The 17,500-nt window shown below is 47.5% G+C and overlaps 1 protein-coding gene across 1 annotated transcript; it reads left to right on the forward strand.

Moving 5' to 3' along the window:
- Positions 1–12,662: 12,662 nt before the first annotated feature.
- TUBB2B (tubulin beta 2B class IIb) lies at positions 12,663–16,731 on the forward strand. Its single transcript, XM_043590929.1, has 4 exons — positions 12,663–13,743; positions 14,551–14,659; positions 14,943–15,053; positions 15,410–16,731. Exons 1-4 carry the CDS (start codon positions 13,687–13,689, stop codon positions 16,468–16,470), a joined length of 1,338 nt encoding a protein of 445 aa, XP_043446864.1. The 5' UTR covers positions 12,663–13,686; the 3' UTR covers positions 16,471–16,731.
- The last annotated feature ends 769 nt before the right edge of the window (positions 16,732–17,500 follow it).

The following is a 17,500-nucleotide window of genomic DNA, read 5'->3' on the forward strand; positions in this document are numbered from 1 at the left end:
TGAATGTGGCAGTGAGATTCAGATAACCTTGGCTGCACCTGTCTAATAAAGCCATCCCAGACACTCTTTTATTATAGTATCACCTAAGTCCTTTGTAACCTTTAATTACCCCCTCATCACACATGCTATTTAGCAGAGAAGAGAGGTTATGGAAAAGAATCAAGACAGGGATGAAAAAAACTAACGAAGGGGGAAGGAAATAAGAAAGAACACAAAGGCAGGAAACTGCAGACTTGAAGAACTGTACGTTTCAGTTGGCAAGGCTAACTGCAGTGTCCGTCCCCGGGGGGCAGCGATTCACACCTGATTCATGCACTGCTATCTTTCTGGCGCCTAGAACAGTTCTTGACACACAGTACATATTTGTTGGATGAGCTTGATGGCCTCTAACATTGTTTTAAAGGACGAACTGGGTATGCCAGGCTGTAAGACAATGCAGTTGACCCTTGAGCAACACAGGGGTTAGGGACTCCCCAAAAATGTAACTACTAATAGCCTGCTCTTCACTAGAAGCCTTACCAAAAACATAAACAGTCGATAAACACGTTTTGTATGTTCTATGTATCATATACTGTATTCTTATAATAAAGTAAGTTAGAAAAAAGAAAATGTTATTAAGGACATTATAAGGGGGGGTGGGCGCCTGGGTGACTCAGTCGGTTAAGCGTCCGATTTCAGCTCAGGTCATGATCTTGCAGTTTGTGAGTTCGAGCCCCGCATCAGGCTCTGTGCTGACAGCTCTCTCTCTCTCTCTCTCTCTCTCCCAAAAATAAATAAACATAAAAGAAATTTTTAAAAAGTTATAAGGAAGGGAAAATACATTGACAGTATGGCACTGTATTTATTGGAAAGAAAATCCACATGTAAGCAGACCCACACAGTTCAAACCCGTGGTGTTCAAGGGTCACCTGTGCTTCCAAAGGCCCTGAGGGTCCTACACTGGGCTTCCTAGTTCACCTGGAGGAGGAGGCCAGAGCCCATTTTCCTTGGAAGTCCACCGGGCCTCTTTGCACATCTAGAGAAAGCACTAGTATGTCATACCTGGTCTACACCTGGAACCAAAGGTGGCTTTGGGAAGCACTGTGAGGCAAGCACTGTTTTCCCAACCTCACCTCCCATTGTGACATAACCCACTCTCCCTGGGTACTTCTGATCCTGAGGAATATAGGGTCAGAGAAATCCATGCACCTTTAAAGTGGCAGTGTGCCACCACTGTCAGGAACACATATGATTTCAAACCATTTCTAGGATAAAGACAACAATTCGTACAAAGAAACAAGTCACATGTGCTGCCACTCCAGATCACTGATTTCTTGAGTGAGGAAATTAGTGGAGGTGCAGACCATCTCACTGCACTTCAGTTTATAGAAACCTTTCTTTTCTCCAATTTAGAGTACCTTGACATTTCTTTCTTTCTTTTTTAATGTTATTTATTTATTTATTTATTTATTTATTTATTTTGAGAGAGAGAGAGAGGGAGGGAGGGGCAGAGAGAGGAAGAGAGAATCCCAAGCAGGCTCCACACTGTCAGCGCAGAGCCGGATGTGGGGCTTGAGTCCATGAACCATACAATCATGACCTGAGCCAAAATTAACAGTCAGACACTTAAAACTGACTGAGCCACCCAGGCACCCCACAGTACCTTAACATTTCTGAACGTTAAAAATATATATTAAAGGTAGTTCATTTGCATAATGTTTTCATAACATTTACAATAATTCACTAATCACTCAAATGATAGTAACCAAAACAAAACAGTTGGGTCGTACTGCAGGCGGCTTCATCTTCAGAGTCTTCTTCATTTGCAGATCAAAATGCACATTTTGTTTAGGTCAGCCTAAGCAAATAAAAAATTTAATAAAAGTAGTACAACGAAAATGGGTTTGAAGCATGGGGAATGTTTCCAACAGTCTGTTTGTTGTCACAACGAAGGTCTGACGAGGCCTGTGAGTCATCCTGTGACCAGCCATGAGAGGAGGGTCGAATCTGGACTCGAAGACATTCCTGAATCTCACAGAAGGTGGAGACAATAGTCCCTGGTCCTGGGTTGGGCCGAGGGTAGAGTGGTCTTTTCAGGTCAGGAGAAGAGTATGTGACGGCCTCGATTCGAAAAGGTGGACTCTCTTCAGGGCCAAAAGACACGTGTCTGGGTCCAGGGGAAAGCCTGCTTCAATTTTGCAGTATTCCCTAAGTCTGAAGGAGAAGCCCCATAAGAATGAGATGTGGATGAAGACGCAGAGGCCCCCCCACAGTGATGAGGTGTCCAAGTGGACTCTGTGGCATCTTCTTATTGAAAGTCCGTGTTCTCTGACACCAGCATTACCTTTGATAGTCATCACTATAAAAGGAAAGAGTTTCTTGGGTTTATTGATGAAGGCTCCTGGAGGCTATGTCCTAGGAAATTTTGGAAGAGAAGAGAAGAGAAGAGAAGAGAAGAGAAGAGAAATTCGGAGCTATGGATACATCATCCATGTGGGTACTGGGCACAGCTGGTATATGCCTCAATTCAGTGAGTGGAGAAGAGAAGCATGGTGAAAAGGATTTCTCTCTGTGGGTCCTGGTTTTAGCTGTGTGAATTTCTGTCCCAGGCTCTGGCATATTTCCCCATCCTCTCCAGAAGGACAGTGGGCCAGCTGTCGTGAGCTTTCTCACCATGAAGAACAGTCTGGTCATAATTCATTCAACGTGTCTTCATTCCCCTGCTTGTAACTTTTCACTTCTGCAGCTGATAGTTTCTGTTGTTTCTTTTCCTATTTATACCAACCATGAATCAGGGCCTTTTTCAGAACCAAGTCTTTCTCTAGTTAGAGATCATTAAGGATCTGTATTTTCTGCTGCAAGGTTTCTTCTTTTGTTTTCCAGCAGAATTATGGCCGAACGGCATGCCTAAATGACCCCTCACCACTCAGCTCATGTTGGAAACAAAGGATTTAGCAAAGATTCGTCTATGAGCACTTTATCTTCTTCCTTCTCTGATTAAAAAAAAAAAATCCCATTCCAATGATCTCTCTGTTTCAATTGCAAAATGTAATTATTTAAAATTTCAATTTCCTTCCCTCTGCAAGCAAGGCTTTTTAGACATCTTTCTAAGAGTTCTCATATGATTTTGTTGGTCCACTGAGCTCAGAGTGTTCCTTTTCCAGTCATTTTCCCACAATAACAGCTCCATGTTTCTCTTCAATTTGGTCATCTTCTTCTTTAGCCTGGTGGAGTTTAGACATCATCTTTTGTTAGGTCAGCTTCATTACAACATACTTTTCTCTCTGAAAGTTTTCTAACATTCCTTAGAAAAACATGATGTTTTTATAGAGTTTTGACTTCCCCATACATGGCGTTTGTCTTTTGTTGTCAAAGAAGCAGAATTTTCTGCTGCCACAGGATTCCTTTCTTCCAACCCTTTGACTGTGTCACTAAACCCTCTCACCTCAGACACTCTTATTTTGCATAGTGAGTTCAAAAGGCACCTTTGTTGCTTTGATCTTCTGTCTAAAATCTTACAATTTTCCACCTCTGGGCATATATCCAAAGGATACCAAATCACTAACCCTAAGAGATAAAATAATAATAATAAAATAAAGCAAAACAAAACAAAATAAAAATAAAATAAAAATCTTACAGTTTGTTTAGGATTTTATTTTTTATTTTTTTATTTATTTTTTCACGAGATATTTTTGAACGTCTGTGTGATCTGCTTTTCCATCATTTGATAATCTTCTGCTCTTTGTGGCAGAAGTAGCTTCCTGAATAAACTGGCCAACAACCAATTCCCTGGGAGGCGGTAATAGCTCCAATTTGTGGGAGATTGGTTAGCCTCAGGTCGTCAGCCAGGGTCACCACCAGCATCCTGGAATAGCATTTGCAACACCTTTCACTGAAAGAGTAGAATTTCCCCCTCTCTGAAGGATTTCCATATTTGTTTCCAGGCTATATTCAGACGTACCATTATCGCTTAGGTCACAAGCTATTACAAAGCCAACCTTTCTAAGATCTGTTTCTACATTCTTTAGGATCCCCTTTTTCCCCCACAAAATGACTCACAGATACTATATTTCCTTAGTTCTTCTATGTTCAAAAATACTTGTTACCTTTAAAATTAAAAGGCAGTGTAACTGGATAAACAAATATTGGGGCATACTGTGTTTGAAAATTTCATGAGAATTGTCCTATTATTGGGATGCCTGGTGGTTCAGTTGGTTAAGCTTCTGACTCTCGGTTTTGGCTTAGGTCATAATCTTATAGTTCATGCGTTTGAGCCCCGCATTGGGCTCTGTGCTCACAGCACTGAGCCTACTTGGGATTCTCTCTCTCTTTTTCTCTCACTGCCCCTCTCCTGCTCATGCTCTCTCTCTCAAAATAAATAAATAAACTTAAAAAAAATTGTTCTATTATCTTTTAGCATCCAATATTGTTTGGGAAAATCTGGGACAACTGTGATTTTTGTTTCCCACCTTTATGAATGACTTGATCTTTTTTCTGCATTGCCCAAAGGACTCTTTGTTTACCAATGAGATCCAGAAAGTTGATATTGACTGTTTCATCTTTCCCCTGGTTCATGAAAGATGGGATTTGCAGTTTTGGGTCTCCTCCTCCTTTCCTCATTCAGGAGGGAGAAAACCACTTTGTTCTGTCATCTCCAAACCTGCTCATGAAGATAGTTGTCTGATTAAGTCCCCTGATTTATATGGTGAGAAATAGGAGACAATCAATCAAACAATGCTGATTTCTAAGGAATGATTTCCTTCTCTCCTTCCCTTCTGCCGTATTAGGTAGGCTTAACCAGGGATCTCAGTCATGCATTACCAATGTGGATAAGAGAGTGTGCAAATGCAAGAGAAGGGCTGGGCAGCTGCTTGTAGGGAATTGGAAGATCATTCCAGAGAAGCCCTCATTTTCTGGACCCTACAGTATCAACCATCCTGCTGGAACAGCATGGTCTGGGAAAGATGGGACTCGGCCTGGCCGGGCTAGGAGGTAATGATGAAGAAGGAGAAGGATAGTTTCGTACTACTTACCTGCAGAATAGCCTGCTCCTGCTTCAGGTTAGAAAAGAGCTGGGTTTTTTGTTTTTTGTTTTTTTCTGGTTGCCGTCTGTTTGAAGTATTTTATTTGCTCAAGGACTATTTGTTGTTTGCCTATACTTAGTGTAGGAGATACAGAGGCTAATCAGACATAGTATGGTCCCTGCCACCAAGGAGTCACAAACCAGTGGGAAACTGAGGCATGTATGGAACTAGTTCTAATCTAATCTAGAAATCTCAGAGTGGGGCAGGCAAGGGCATCCTTTGTAGTGTGAAAAGAAACTATGAGAACTCTTTTTTATACTTATTTCCTATGGAAATAAATTACTGGTTTTTAAACGGTTATTTATGTATCTTGAGAGAGAGAAAGTGCATGTGTGCATACACACACACACACACACACACACACACACACGCAAGAGTGGGGGAGGGGCAGAGGGAGAGGGAAGGAAAGAATCTCAGCAGGCTCCTGCTGTCAGCACACAGCCTGTTGTGGGGCCCCGATCCCATGAACTGTAAGATCATGACCTGAGCTAAAATCAAGAGTCTGACACTCAACCAACTGTGTCACGCAGGCACCCCCCAAAATAAATTACTCTTTAAATAAATGTTCAAATGACACTGGTGTCCTCACAGGATGCTTATGTCTTTGGGTCACATGTCATGAATCATTCCGTAGAAAGGGAGGTTCATAAAGGAGGAATTGACAGTAGTTTGCTGACCATGTTACCTAGATTTTGCTCCACTGATCTTCACAACTGGGCAAGGGACTTGAAACACTACAGCAAAGAAGTGGTGAAGTGAAGGTGATGTTAATGATGTGAACACATAAGGAAATAGCAGAGCTGACACTCTGCTGCTTATGTACACTCTTAGTTGGGCCCGCTGCCAGGTAAGGGAACCACAAGGAACTCCAGTGTGGCAAGATGTTGGCCAAAATAGGGGCGCCTGGGTGGCTCAGTTGGTTGAGCGTCTGAGCCTGATCTCACAGTTTGTGAGTTTGAGCACTGCGTAGAGCTCTATGCTGACAGTTCAGAGCATGGAGCCTGCTTCGGATTCTGTGTCTCCTTCTCTCTCTGCCCGTCCCCCGCTCATGCTCTGTCTCTCTCTCTCTCTCAAAAATAAATAAACATTAAAAAATATTTTTAAAAAAGATGTTGGCCAAAATAAGATTAAAAGTTACAGAAAAGTGTATTTGAAATATTAACACCTGATATCATTAATGATGTATCTCAATCTAAGTATATACACCTTAAAATACTGACTTAAAACAATACACATATATAGTTTATATATATATATATATATATATATATATGCTCAACTTTTCTTTTTTTACTGGATAAGCTTGGTGACCATTGCTTTAGTGTAATAAATGCAGAACCTGTAGTAGGAAGGAAGAAACTTCTGGGTATGCATAACAGCTCATTGTTTCAGGCAACCAGAGGATATATCACAGATGGTTGAGCTGCATCATCAAGAATGAATGAAATGTCACCAGATGAAGAAGAGAAGAGGTTCATTTCAGGTTGATGGAAAAGTATGAGCAGAGACTCAGAGGCTCAGACAACATGACCTAAAAAGGAAAGCAATGGGCAAGTTCAAGTCTTCTAGAATGTACCATGTCTAGGCAGGAGGGTGGCAGGAAACACAGAAAAGGTGGATCACACCCAAATTCCAAAGACTTGAATTCTATGCTAGGAATTTGGACCATGCACTACAAGCTATAGGGAGTTAATAGAGATGAATGAGCAAGATCCAATTAGGAGTTTAGTTGTCTGATATCACTGTCAGTAGTATATTGGCCTGGGGAAGTGTTAGACTAGGCTCTACAAGGATACCTGGAGGTCAGCAAGGAGGAAGTCAAGGCCAGTTAATGGGAAGGTCAAAGGTCTGTCCTGGCAGCACTCCACAAGAAGCCAATCAAACCAGACAGGCCCAAGATGGTAGATGAGATGACAGGAAACCGCTGACTAAATTGGGAAGAAAAAGCATGAAACCCTGCTTTCTGCCCAAGTAATGAATATTCTGCTCCCCTAGGTAACAACTATCAATAAAAGATAAAAACCCAGGGATGCCTGGGTGGCTTAGTGGGTTAAATGCCTGACTGACTCTTGGTTTCTGCCTAGGTCATGATTTCATGGTTCATGGGATCAAGCCCCAGGTAGGGCTCTATGCTGATAGCACAGGGCCTGCTTGAGATTTTCTCTCTCCTCTCTCTCTGCTCCTCCCCAACTTGTGTGAGCATGTGCATTCACATGCTCTTTTTCTCTCTGTCTCTCTCTCAAAAAAAGAAAAAGAAAAAGAAACCCAACCCCTAGGGCAAGCAACACTAGCTCACTCTCAAACCCCCAGTTTACTTGGCAACAGAAGGAGCAATAAATGATGATATTGACATTGGTTTTAAGGATATCTACCTATTGGGTTCCTGGGTAGCTCAGTTGGTTAAGTGTCCAACTTCTGCCCAGGTCATGATCTCAGGGTTTGTGAGTTCGAGTCCAGTGTTGGGCTCTGTGCTGACAGCTCAAATCCTGGAGCCTGCTTCTGATTCTGTGTGTGTCTCTCTCTCTGCTCCTCCCCTGCTAGCGCATTCTCTCTCTCTCAAAAATAAACAAACATTAAAAAAAATTTAAAGGGTATCTATCTATCACCACTTATTTTTCATTGGGAAATGTAGAGTCCTATATTAGCACCAAGACAAAAAATGCCGCTTAATATTTAGGAGATACTGAGAAACCAATCTTTTTTTTAGTTCACTTTTAATTGTGGTAAAATGCACAGAACATACAATTTCCATCTTATTCACTACTAAGTGTGAATTCAATGGCATGAAGTACATTCTCTAAAAGTTGTACATCCATCACCACCATCCATCTCCAGAAGCCTTTTCATCTTGCAAAACTGAAACTCTGTCCCCATTACACACTAACTCTCCATTGTCCTCTCTCCTCGGCCCCTGGCAATCACCATTCTTTCTGACTATGAATTTGACTATTCTAGGGACCTCATACACATGAAATCATCAAGCATTTGTCCTTTGATAACTGGCTTATTTCCTTAGCAAAATATCTTCAAAGTTCATCTATGTTGTAGCACATGTCAGAATTTCCTTTTTTTTTTTAAAGGATGAGTAATATTCCATTGTATGTGCATGCCACATTTTATTTATTCATCTGTCTATGAATACTTAAGTTCTTCCACCTCTTTGAAGTTGTGTATAATGCTGCTACAAACATGGGTGTACAAATACCTCTTCTTTTTTTCTTTAATTTTTTTTAAAGTTTATTTTTTAAGGAGAGAGATACAGAGCATGAATGGGGGAAGGCAGAGAGAGGAAGACACAGAATCCGAAGCAGGCTCCAGGCTCTGCATGGTCAGCACAGAGCTCCAACTCACAAACTGTGAGACCATGACCGGAACTGAAGTCAGAGGCTTAACCAACTGAGCCACCCAGGCGCCCCTACAAATACCTCTTCAAAACTCTACTTTCAATTCTTTGGGGTGTGTATGAAAAACTTTATCTTTTAATAAGTTACAATGTTTTTCCTCTGGGTTATTTTGGGTTTTTAAAAAACTTTTTAATGCTTATTTATTTTTGAGACAGTGAGAGAGAGACAGAGCCTGGAGTGGGGGAGGGGTGGAGAGAGAGAGGGAGACAGAATCTGAAGCAGGCTCCAGGTTCTGAGCTGTTAGCACAGAGCCTGATGCTGGGCTTGAACTCACACTCGAACTCATGCTCAAACTCATGCTTGAACTCATGAGAACTCATGAGTTGTGAGATCATGAGCCCAAGTCAGACACTTAACGGACTGAGCCACTCAGGCGCCCCTCCTCTGGGTTATTTTGAAAGAGGTAGGTTCCCTTAATGCATTATTTTTCTTGAAAACATAAGGAGAATATGCGCTGGCACTCCAAAGTAGGCTGAGCATGTCAAGAGAAGAGTTCCTGTTCAGAAGCTGACCTATTTCTTTCTTCTGTGAAGACATAGCTAAAGTCCACCAGGCATCCAAATCCAAGAGGCAAGGGGGTTACCATATGTATCTATATCTATCTGAATATGAGTGTTTTAATTTTATTTAAATGGCAAGCAAAGGTCTAGGGGCCCATGTAGAAGAGAAACTGTGAGCTGCCTAGCTGTCTGTGAGCAGCAGCTGCTGGTGTAAGTTTCTAAGGTGTGGTGACAGAACTGCCATCGCATGAATCCACAGCAGTCTGCCACTGCCACTTAAAATGGCTCCCGAATGTATCTTCTTGTGTGCAATTCATTTCATTAGGGATTTATTTATAAATTTGTCTACTGCACGGACTGCACCTTGCAAGCTGCACCCTGTCAAGCTTAGTATTTTATAATGTTCCCATTTAAGAGTACTCTCTACTCCTGTGTTTCTGCTTTTGCACAGTCTGGCTCTGTATCTGAGATGCCATTTACCTAGGATTCACAGAGCGAGCATTCTCTGGCTTGCCCTCCCCCAGCCTAAGAGTCTTACAGATCATTGATACACTGGGGGAGGAGGGGCTGCTTATAAAAGGGCGGCGGCGCCTTGGAAAGCCGGGTTCTACTCCCTCTGCGCATTTGTATGACAAAGAAGGCAAATCTCTTCCGTGAAAGCTCAGCGCTCTCAGCCTGCACTGAGGCCTTTTTAACCCAAATTCGAACGCAGGCAACGGGAAAGCAGCCAGCTTTACCAAGGAACAAAAGTAAATATTTCCGCACTGCCCTGCATTCACGGGCTCGCAATTTTCTCTGCTCATTCCACTCTTTTGTTACCTGGGCCGGCTGGTCCCCACAGAGCCCCACGACTGCGGAAGGTCAAGGGCTCTGAGACTCACAGCCCCGCAACCCTTGGACCAAATAGCACGGGGCCGACTCTGCCGGGAACTGCTGGCTTCTCATCAGGGGAGGGGAAGGCCTGGGAGTGGGGGGAGGACAGTGGGATATGAACAGAGAGAATGACAAAGCCGAGAAAGCGCAGGTCTCAGTGGAGCCTAGGAAGCCCCCGCACCACCTTCTCCCCGCAGTCACAACATAGGGCTGCGACCCCTTCCCCTGGGCATTTGACTTCTTTACATAAAAGTTAGGATTGGTAGCTTTCCAATACCTCTAGCTGGAGAGTATTGGGAAGAGTTAAAAAAAAAAGAAAGAAAGAAAGAAAAAAGAAAGAAAAGAAAAGAAAAAGGAAATAATGATGGATTTGCGGTCTCTTTCAATCTCTCTTCATTCATTGGCCAAGTGTCAGTTGCCTAGGAAACCGCGTGCATCTCGCTGCGGAGTAGGCTGTTAGGCTAACCGGGCTTGGAGCTGTGTATTCAGTGGTGAATGCAGACAGGCAGTAAAGAAATGCGAAAGCTAGAGGTCTTGTGATTTCAATAAGCGTGTAAAACAAAAAAATCTTGCTTTAAGGAAACAATGCTTTAAAAATTCACTACCAATTCAGCTGTACAGTACTCCCTATCAGACTTCAATTAATTAAAACAGTGACTCTACGTGTACTAATAGATAAATGCAAAATCACTTGAGAATTTGCCATTTAAATACTCTCAATGTTGTGAGGGCAAATATAATTTTAATTGCTTAGGGGGTATCCTACCTCAGCCATACAATCAGTTATGCATAAAATAAATGTTGAATTTTATTTTACACCAAGTTACGTCTACAACTTCTGGTGAAGGGAAAATTTAGAAATATTAGCATATCATTAAAGCTACTTAGCCTGTAAGTGATGGTGAAATACACAGTTCTGACACCTTTAACGCCTGATATACAATGACCTAGATGGAGAGGAATTCTGTGTAATTCACAAAAAGAAATGCTGGAAGACGCAAATGCGGCCGGATCTCTTTCCCTCACCAGCCTCTCCTCAGGAACTATACGGAATAAGAACGATAAGGATCAGCAGATAAACTGAAAGATTTGGCTGTCACCAACGTAAAATCAGCTTCTTGTGAAAATAAAAATGTGCAGCAGCATAAATCCAAAAAGGGCGGGGTGTGGGGGGGAGGCAGGGGGAGATGTAAAACCGAGAACAAGAATGCCAGCTTCGCAGCGGCTGGGGGTGGGCGACAGTACCCGCAAATGTGTGAAAGGAAGGGCTTCGAGTTCCAGCCTCACTCTATCCCAAGCCTTTTCCCCCCGAAGTAAACCCGAGAGGAAGGGGTCCTTTTATCCACATAATCTTGAGCTCACGCTTTCACCCGACACTCCGCGGAAATCTGGCTCTGAAACCGAAGCTGAGAAAATAAACCGTTAGGTGAGGGAGGCTGGAGGCCGGCTCAAATTTCCCGGCATGGAGCCGATCCCCTGGAGCCCCGCGCGCCAGGGTTACCCCTCGGCCCTGGTAGCCAGGCGCTAACCGCTCAGTGAGCGTCTACACTGGGCGCGGGTGCCACCCTCGCTGGGTTCCTTCCCGCACGCCTCGGTCCCATCGCAGCCGCCCTCCAGGTCCGGGTGCTGACACCAACCACAGCTCTTGCGGCCCCAACGTGGCCCCCTTCCCGAGGCCTAGGGGCCCGGAAGACGGGATTGCAGACTGACCCCTGTTTTTAACTTGCTGTGTGACCTCGGGAGTCGTTCACCCTGGACGTTTCTGCATCTGTAGGAGCTGGATTAGAAACTCGGGGTCCTGGGTCCTTGGAACCCCGCAAGTGCGGCATGTGGGCGGACCTTCGGCTCCTCTGCCTCTCCCGACCCCCTCCTAACCCCAAGAAGGGAAGCCGCGTCTGGGGAATTCTGAAGGTTCAGTCTGGGCGCCATGGGTGTCTGGGGGAGGCTGGGCTTTTGTTCTCTCGGTTTCTCTTTGTGCACTGGAATTGAGTTGAAAGCCCCCCTTCCACCTCCCAGCGGGAAAGAAAGGCGGTGACAGCTTGCTGATAGTTCTGGGAGGGTCTCACTCAACAGCTGCAGGCTCCGCTCCCCCACGGGAACCCGGGTCATTCGGCCCTTCTCGCCAGAGGATGAAAAAGGGTCACGTCACCTTGCAGGCGACCGGTCCTGAGTCGACAAGGGGAAGGATCCTGCACCCATGATATTGCAGGGGTCAGGTTCCAGGTCCGTAGTAAACATTTCATGCACGCTTTCAACTCTCACCCTTAAACACAAGCAGATTCCGCACCCCGCCCCCAATACACACGTACACACGAAAAGTAACAAAGAGATAATCTCCTTCGACTACCTACAAACTGTGGATTTTAAAGTGTCAGTGCTCAGAGTCTGCGCACGCGCTCTGTACGCGTCAGGGTCTCGGGTGGCCTCTCCCTCGCTGTGCCGCAGTTTTTAGGCGTGTCCCTCACCCCCAACCAGTAGCACCAAGGTTGGGGACCTCGTGGCAGGCAGGCAGCAGGGTCCAGCACCTGATGAAAGATAAGAGTGTTAGCGGTGGAGCCGGAGATGATCACCCTTGAAACCCATCTCCTTAGTGGACAATAGATGAACCAAATCCAGACAGGAGGAGTGCCTGGGGTGTGATTTTTAAATACTCAGTTGTGAGAGGTATCCCACATATTTGTGAGCCCTTTGTTCTGCCGCAGCCCCGCCCCCCGTACCCCACCCACTTTCTGACCACTGGACAGTACCAGTGCGCGGACAGCCACACCCACCCCATCTACTCCCAAGGAACAAAAGCCAGTCCCTGGGGTGGAAGGGTCTTTGGTACCAGCCAGGGAGCTGGGGAGTCTTGGAGAGAGTCGGGTGGGGCTGGAGGGGGCGCGGAGGTCGCTCCACCCCTGGATGCAGCAACCGCAAGCGAGAGGGAGCCAGAAGCCCTTAACAGAGACAAAAGAGAGAGCTAGTGGATGCTGGGGGAGGGGTGGAGAGCCCCCTGGGGCTCCTGGGCTTTGGATGTCCAGGGGCACTGTTCTTCAGACCCCAAAAGCCTTATCACACACGATTTTCCTCTGGGCTCGCGTGTGTCCCAAGGCTCTGTGTGACCGGGGTTCGGCCGCTGGACAGTCGGTGGTTTCTAGGGTTGGGGAAAGAGGCAGTGGTCTCACGAGGGACGGGTAGCTTAGAGATCCCTGGCCGTTGGCTGAGGGGGCGCCTCAATCAACGCTGGCAGAGCAACCTGCCACATATGCCCTCCACCTCAACCTTCCACCTGCCAGCCTCCGGAGCACCGTGCGCTCCTTTCCAGAGCACCTGAGGGCCTCTCCACCTGCTCCAGTCTCCCTGCTCACCCCATCTAGTACCAGCTCTCCCCCCATCACCGGCCTACCACACGGGTTACCCTAGCTTCGCCCACCTCCCGCCCTCAGTTCCCTCACCTACCCCCAATTCTCAGTACCCATCTCTTCCACCTCCCCCCATCCAAGTCCTAGACAATGCCCACGCCCCCACCCTACTACCCTAAGCCCCCAGCCCTCGCCTGGTCCGCAAGCCTGTGCTGATTGGCTGCGGGCCCAATGTCCAGCCCCCGGGATGGTCCTTGGGGCTCGGAGCATTACGTCAGCTGGGCCTGGAGAGCGCTAGCGCGAAGGGGACTGGGGGGCTCCGGCTGGGGGCGCGGCCTACGCAGGCTGCCCCACCCTCCCTGCATAAAAGGCCCAGTCCGCCGGGCCGACGTTCTCAGCCAGTCGGTTCCCGAGCGCGTTCCCGGTGACCCCACAGTGGGTGTTTAAGGGAGGACGGACAGACTGACCAGACGCCGACCAGGGCCAGAAGAAGCTAGCTAACACCATGCGTGAGATCGTGCACATCCAGGCGGGCCAGTGTGGCAACCAGATCGGCGCCAAGGTGGGCGCGCCGCGCCGGGAGGGGTCGGGGGGTGGTGGGGTACCTTCGCCTGCAGCCCCTCGGGGCTCCCGGGTGCGAGCCTCGACCTGAGCAGGCCCTGGGTTCCCCAAGAACAGACCTTCCCGGCTGCTTTGTGCGGCGGTGTGGGGCGTGGGCTCGGAGGCGACTTGGAGGGGGGAGGAACCTCTCTTTCATTTTTGCTGTAACTCATTTGGAATCCCGGCCACTCCTCGGTCTCCGCTTCCTCCCTGCTCCTTACTCGGCAAGGCAAGCGTGCCTGGAGAAGGCTCGGGTGTGTCCCCGAGGCTGTGCGCGCGGGTTTACCGGAGGGGCAGAGACTCCCGGAGAAGTGGTTTTACCCGCTGGAACCCCAGGCGAGCTGTGGGGGAGGGGAGGAGAGCGATTGTCTAGAGGTCTCAGGACGTGCTTTGAATCCCAAACCACCCTCCTTCCGCTGCCTCCGGTCCCTGCTCCCCAGCCCACCCCCTCCGCGCCCGCCTCCTGCTGCCGCACGCAGCTGCGACTCTGAGCGCGCAATTCCGCAGTCGCCGGAGCCCGCAGCTTGCTGGCTGCCCCCCTCGACCCCGCCCCGACGAGACTCCCACCTCCTGCCGCCGGCAGCTGTTCGCCGGGGAAACGCCCAATTTCAACTTTCTCACCCTGTAAAATACAAGCCTTGAGGCTGGGCCGGGTCACGCTGCCTGAAAGTTTGGGTTTTTGCAACTGAGTCGAGGGCTTTTCATTGTGAGAACCAAGCTCTCTGAGAGGTCGGGCGTGGCTAAATGCAAACTTTTTTCTGTGTCTTAGTTTTGGGAGGTCATCAGTGATGAGCATGGGATCGACCCCACTGGCAGTTACCATGGAGACAGTGACTTGCAGCTGGAGAGAATCAATGTGTACTACAACGAAGCCACTGGTAATTGCTTTACACCTGCCCCCCAGGCCGCCCTTCAGTTTTTTACTCTCTAGTCCCCAGGACTAACTCCAGGAGTGTGGCCCCAGGGGAGGGAGGACTCTAGGATTCAGGATTCCCACTTTACACTGCATGAGTTCAGTGGGTTCCCCAGTTCACAACCAAAGCCTTTGAGCCCCTCCTATGTCCTTTGTTGGGGACAAGAGCAGTGCCTGCAAATAGGAGAAAAGCCTTTCTCTTTAGAGCTCTCTGCCTATGTGTCTAAGTCCAGCTGTGTTCCCTGCAGGTAACAAATATGTACCTCGGGCCATCCTGGTGGATCTGGAGCCAGGCACCATGGACTCGGTCAGGTCTGGACCATTCGGCCAGATCTTCAGGCCAGACAACTTCGTGTTTGGTGAGTGACTGGCATGGCTGATGGCATGGGAGGCTCATTTGACAGCTCAGGGTGGAGGGGTGTATGACTGCCCAAGGGAGAAAGTAGCTTACTGTGTGAAGAACATCCCTGTTGTGTGTGCCAGTTCAGTCTTCGTGTCGGCTAAAACAATTTGCCTTTCAGCCTTAATAGTCAGGTATTCCTAGCCTTTCTTATTTATAATTATATGTATAACCACATATTTTAATGTCTGGTCATTTTGGTGATAATCTGAAGTAATCCTAACACTGACTCCTTGATCTACATGAAGGGGTTTAAGGTAAAAAAAAGAATTTAATCCAGTCATCAGTGACTTACGAAGTCTCTCCCTCTGGCAGGCCAGAGCGGTGCTGGAAACAACTGGGCAAAGGGCCACTACACAGAGGGAGCCGAGCTGGTTGACTCGGTCCTGGACGTGGTGAGGAAGGAATCAGAAAGCTGTGACTGTCTGCAGGGCTTCCAGCTGACCCACTCGCTGGGGGGCGGCACAGGGTCTGGGATGGGCACCCTGCTCATCAGCAAGATCCGGGAGGAGTACCCCGACCGCATCATGAACACCTTCAGCGTCATGCCCTCGCCCAAGGTGTCAGACACGGTGGTCGAGCCCTACAACGCCACCCTGTCGGTGCACCAGCTGGTGGAAAACACAGATGAAACCTACTGCATCGACAACGAGGCACTGTACGACATCTGCTTCCGTACCCTGAAACTGACCACCCCCACGTACGGCGACCTCAACCACCTGGTGTCGGCCACCATGAGCGGGGTGACCACCTGCCTGCGCTTCCCGGGCCAGCTGAACGCCGACCTGCGCAAGCTGGCCGTGAACATGGTGCCCTTCCCGCGCCTGCACTTCTTCATGCCCGGCTTCGCGCCGCTCACCAGCCGGGGCAGCCAGCAGTACCGCGCGCTGACGGTGCCCGAGCTGACCCAGCAGATGTTCGACTCCAAGAACATGATGGCCGCGTGCGACCCGCGCCATGGCCGCTACCTGACCGTGGCTGCCATCTTCCGCGGCCGCATGTCCATGAAGGAGGTGGACGAGCAGATGCTCAACGTGCAGAACAAGAACAGCAGCTACTTCGTCGAGTGGATCCCCAACAACGTGAAGACGGCCGTGTGCGACATCCCGCCGCGCGGCCTCAAGATGTCGGCCACCTTCATCGGCAACAGCACGGCCATCCAGGAGCTGTTCAAGCGCATCTCGGAGCAGTTCACGGCCATGTTCCGGCGCAAGGCCTTCCTGCACTGGTACACGGGCGAGGGCATGGATGAGATGGAGTTCACCGAGGCCGAGAGCAACATGAACGACCTGGTGTCCGAGTACCAGCAGTACCAGGACGCCACGGCCGACGAGCAGGGCGAGTTCGAGGAGGAGGAGGGCGAGGACGAGGCTTAAGCTCGCGGTGTAAAGCGGGTTAGGGAAAGCTGAGAAGGAAAAGCACGGGGGAGGGGGGCTTAGTGGTGAAAATCTCGTGGCAGTCGAAGGAAAGAAGCATGGTCTTCTCTAGGTGTGTGCGCGGCATCTCTGGTGCTCTTCACTGTTGCCTGTCATTTGGTTTCCTTTCTTTTTGTAATATTGACGACATCAATGTAACATTTGAGCTATTTCTGAACTACTGTTGTAACGGCTAAAATCACATAAACGTTTGTGTCCTAATGGTGTCCTCTCTTCTGCCTCCTTCTCTTTATTGAGTTCTTTATTGCCATTTGAATGTAACTTTTGGAACACATTATATTAAATTCTTGCTCTAGCAAAGGCAAGGGATGGGTGAAAATGAATTTACTGATGGCATGCTAAAATTGAACCAACCACAGTCATACCCAGCTGAAGATGTGACATCAACCAGAATTTGTAAATGCCTTTAAATATTTTATTAGTTGAAAGGTTGCCTACTTGAAAGCCAACTAAGTGTCCTTTCATGTAGAAATCCTACTGTGTCTTCACTTGCTTTATCAAAAAAAATTTTTTTGAATAAGTTACTGCGTGCAAACAGCACAAAATTCTAAAGGATAGAGAGTGGAAAGTACGTCTCTTCCTCCTGTGTTTCTTGCTACACTTTTCCTCCCCGGAGGGCAACCATTCTTATCATTGTTCTTTCCTGAATCCTTGCAGAAATATCCCATATATCTTCAAATCTGGGTAGATTATTCCCTTTTTTTCCCTTCACACATTTTATGATAGGAACACTGTTCTGCTGACTCTTCTTCACTGAACAGTTTATCTTCAAAATATAGAGAGCTTCCCTCCTTTAAATGGATACACAGTATTGTGCCATACTTTATTTAACCAGTTCCCTACCAATGGACATGTAGGTTGTTTACACTTTTTTCCTACAGTATAGTGCCACAATAAATAATTTTGTGTATATGTCATTGTGTGTATGAGAATAGCTATCCCGTAAATTTTTCCATGGAAATTTTCTGCC

Source organism: Prionailurus bengalensis, chromosome B2, assembly GCF_016509475.1.
Source record: "Prionailurus bengalensis isolate Pbe53 chromosome B2, Fcat_Pben_1.1_paternal_pri, whole genome shotgun sequence".
Taxonomy (NCBI): Eukaryota; Metazoa; Chordata; class Mammalia; order Carnivora; family Felidae; genus Prionailurus; species Prionailurus bengalensis.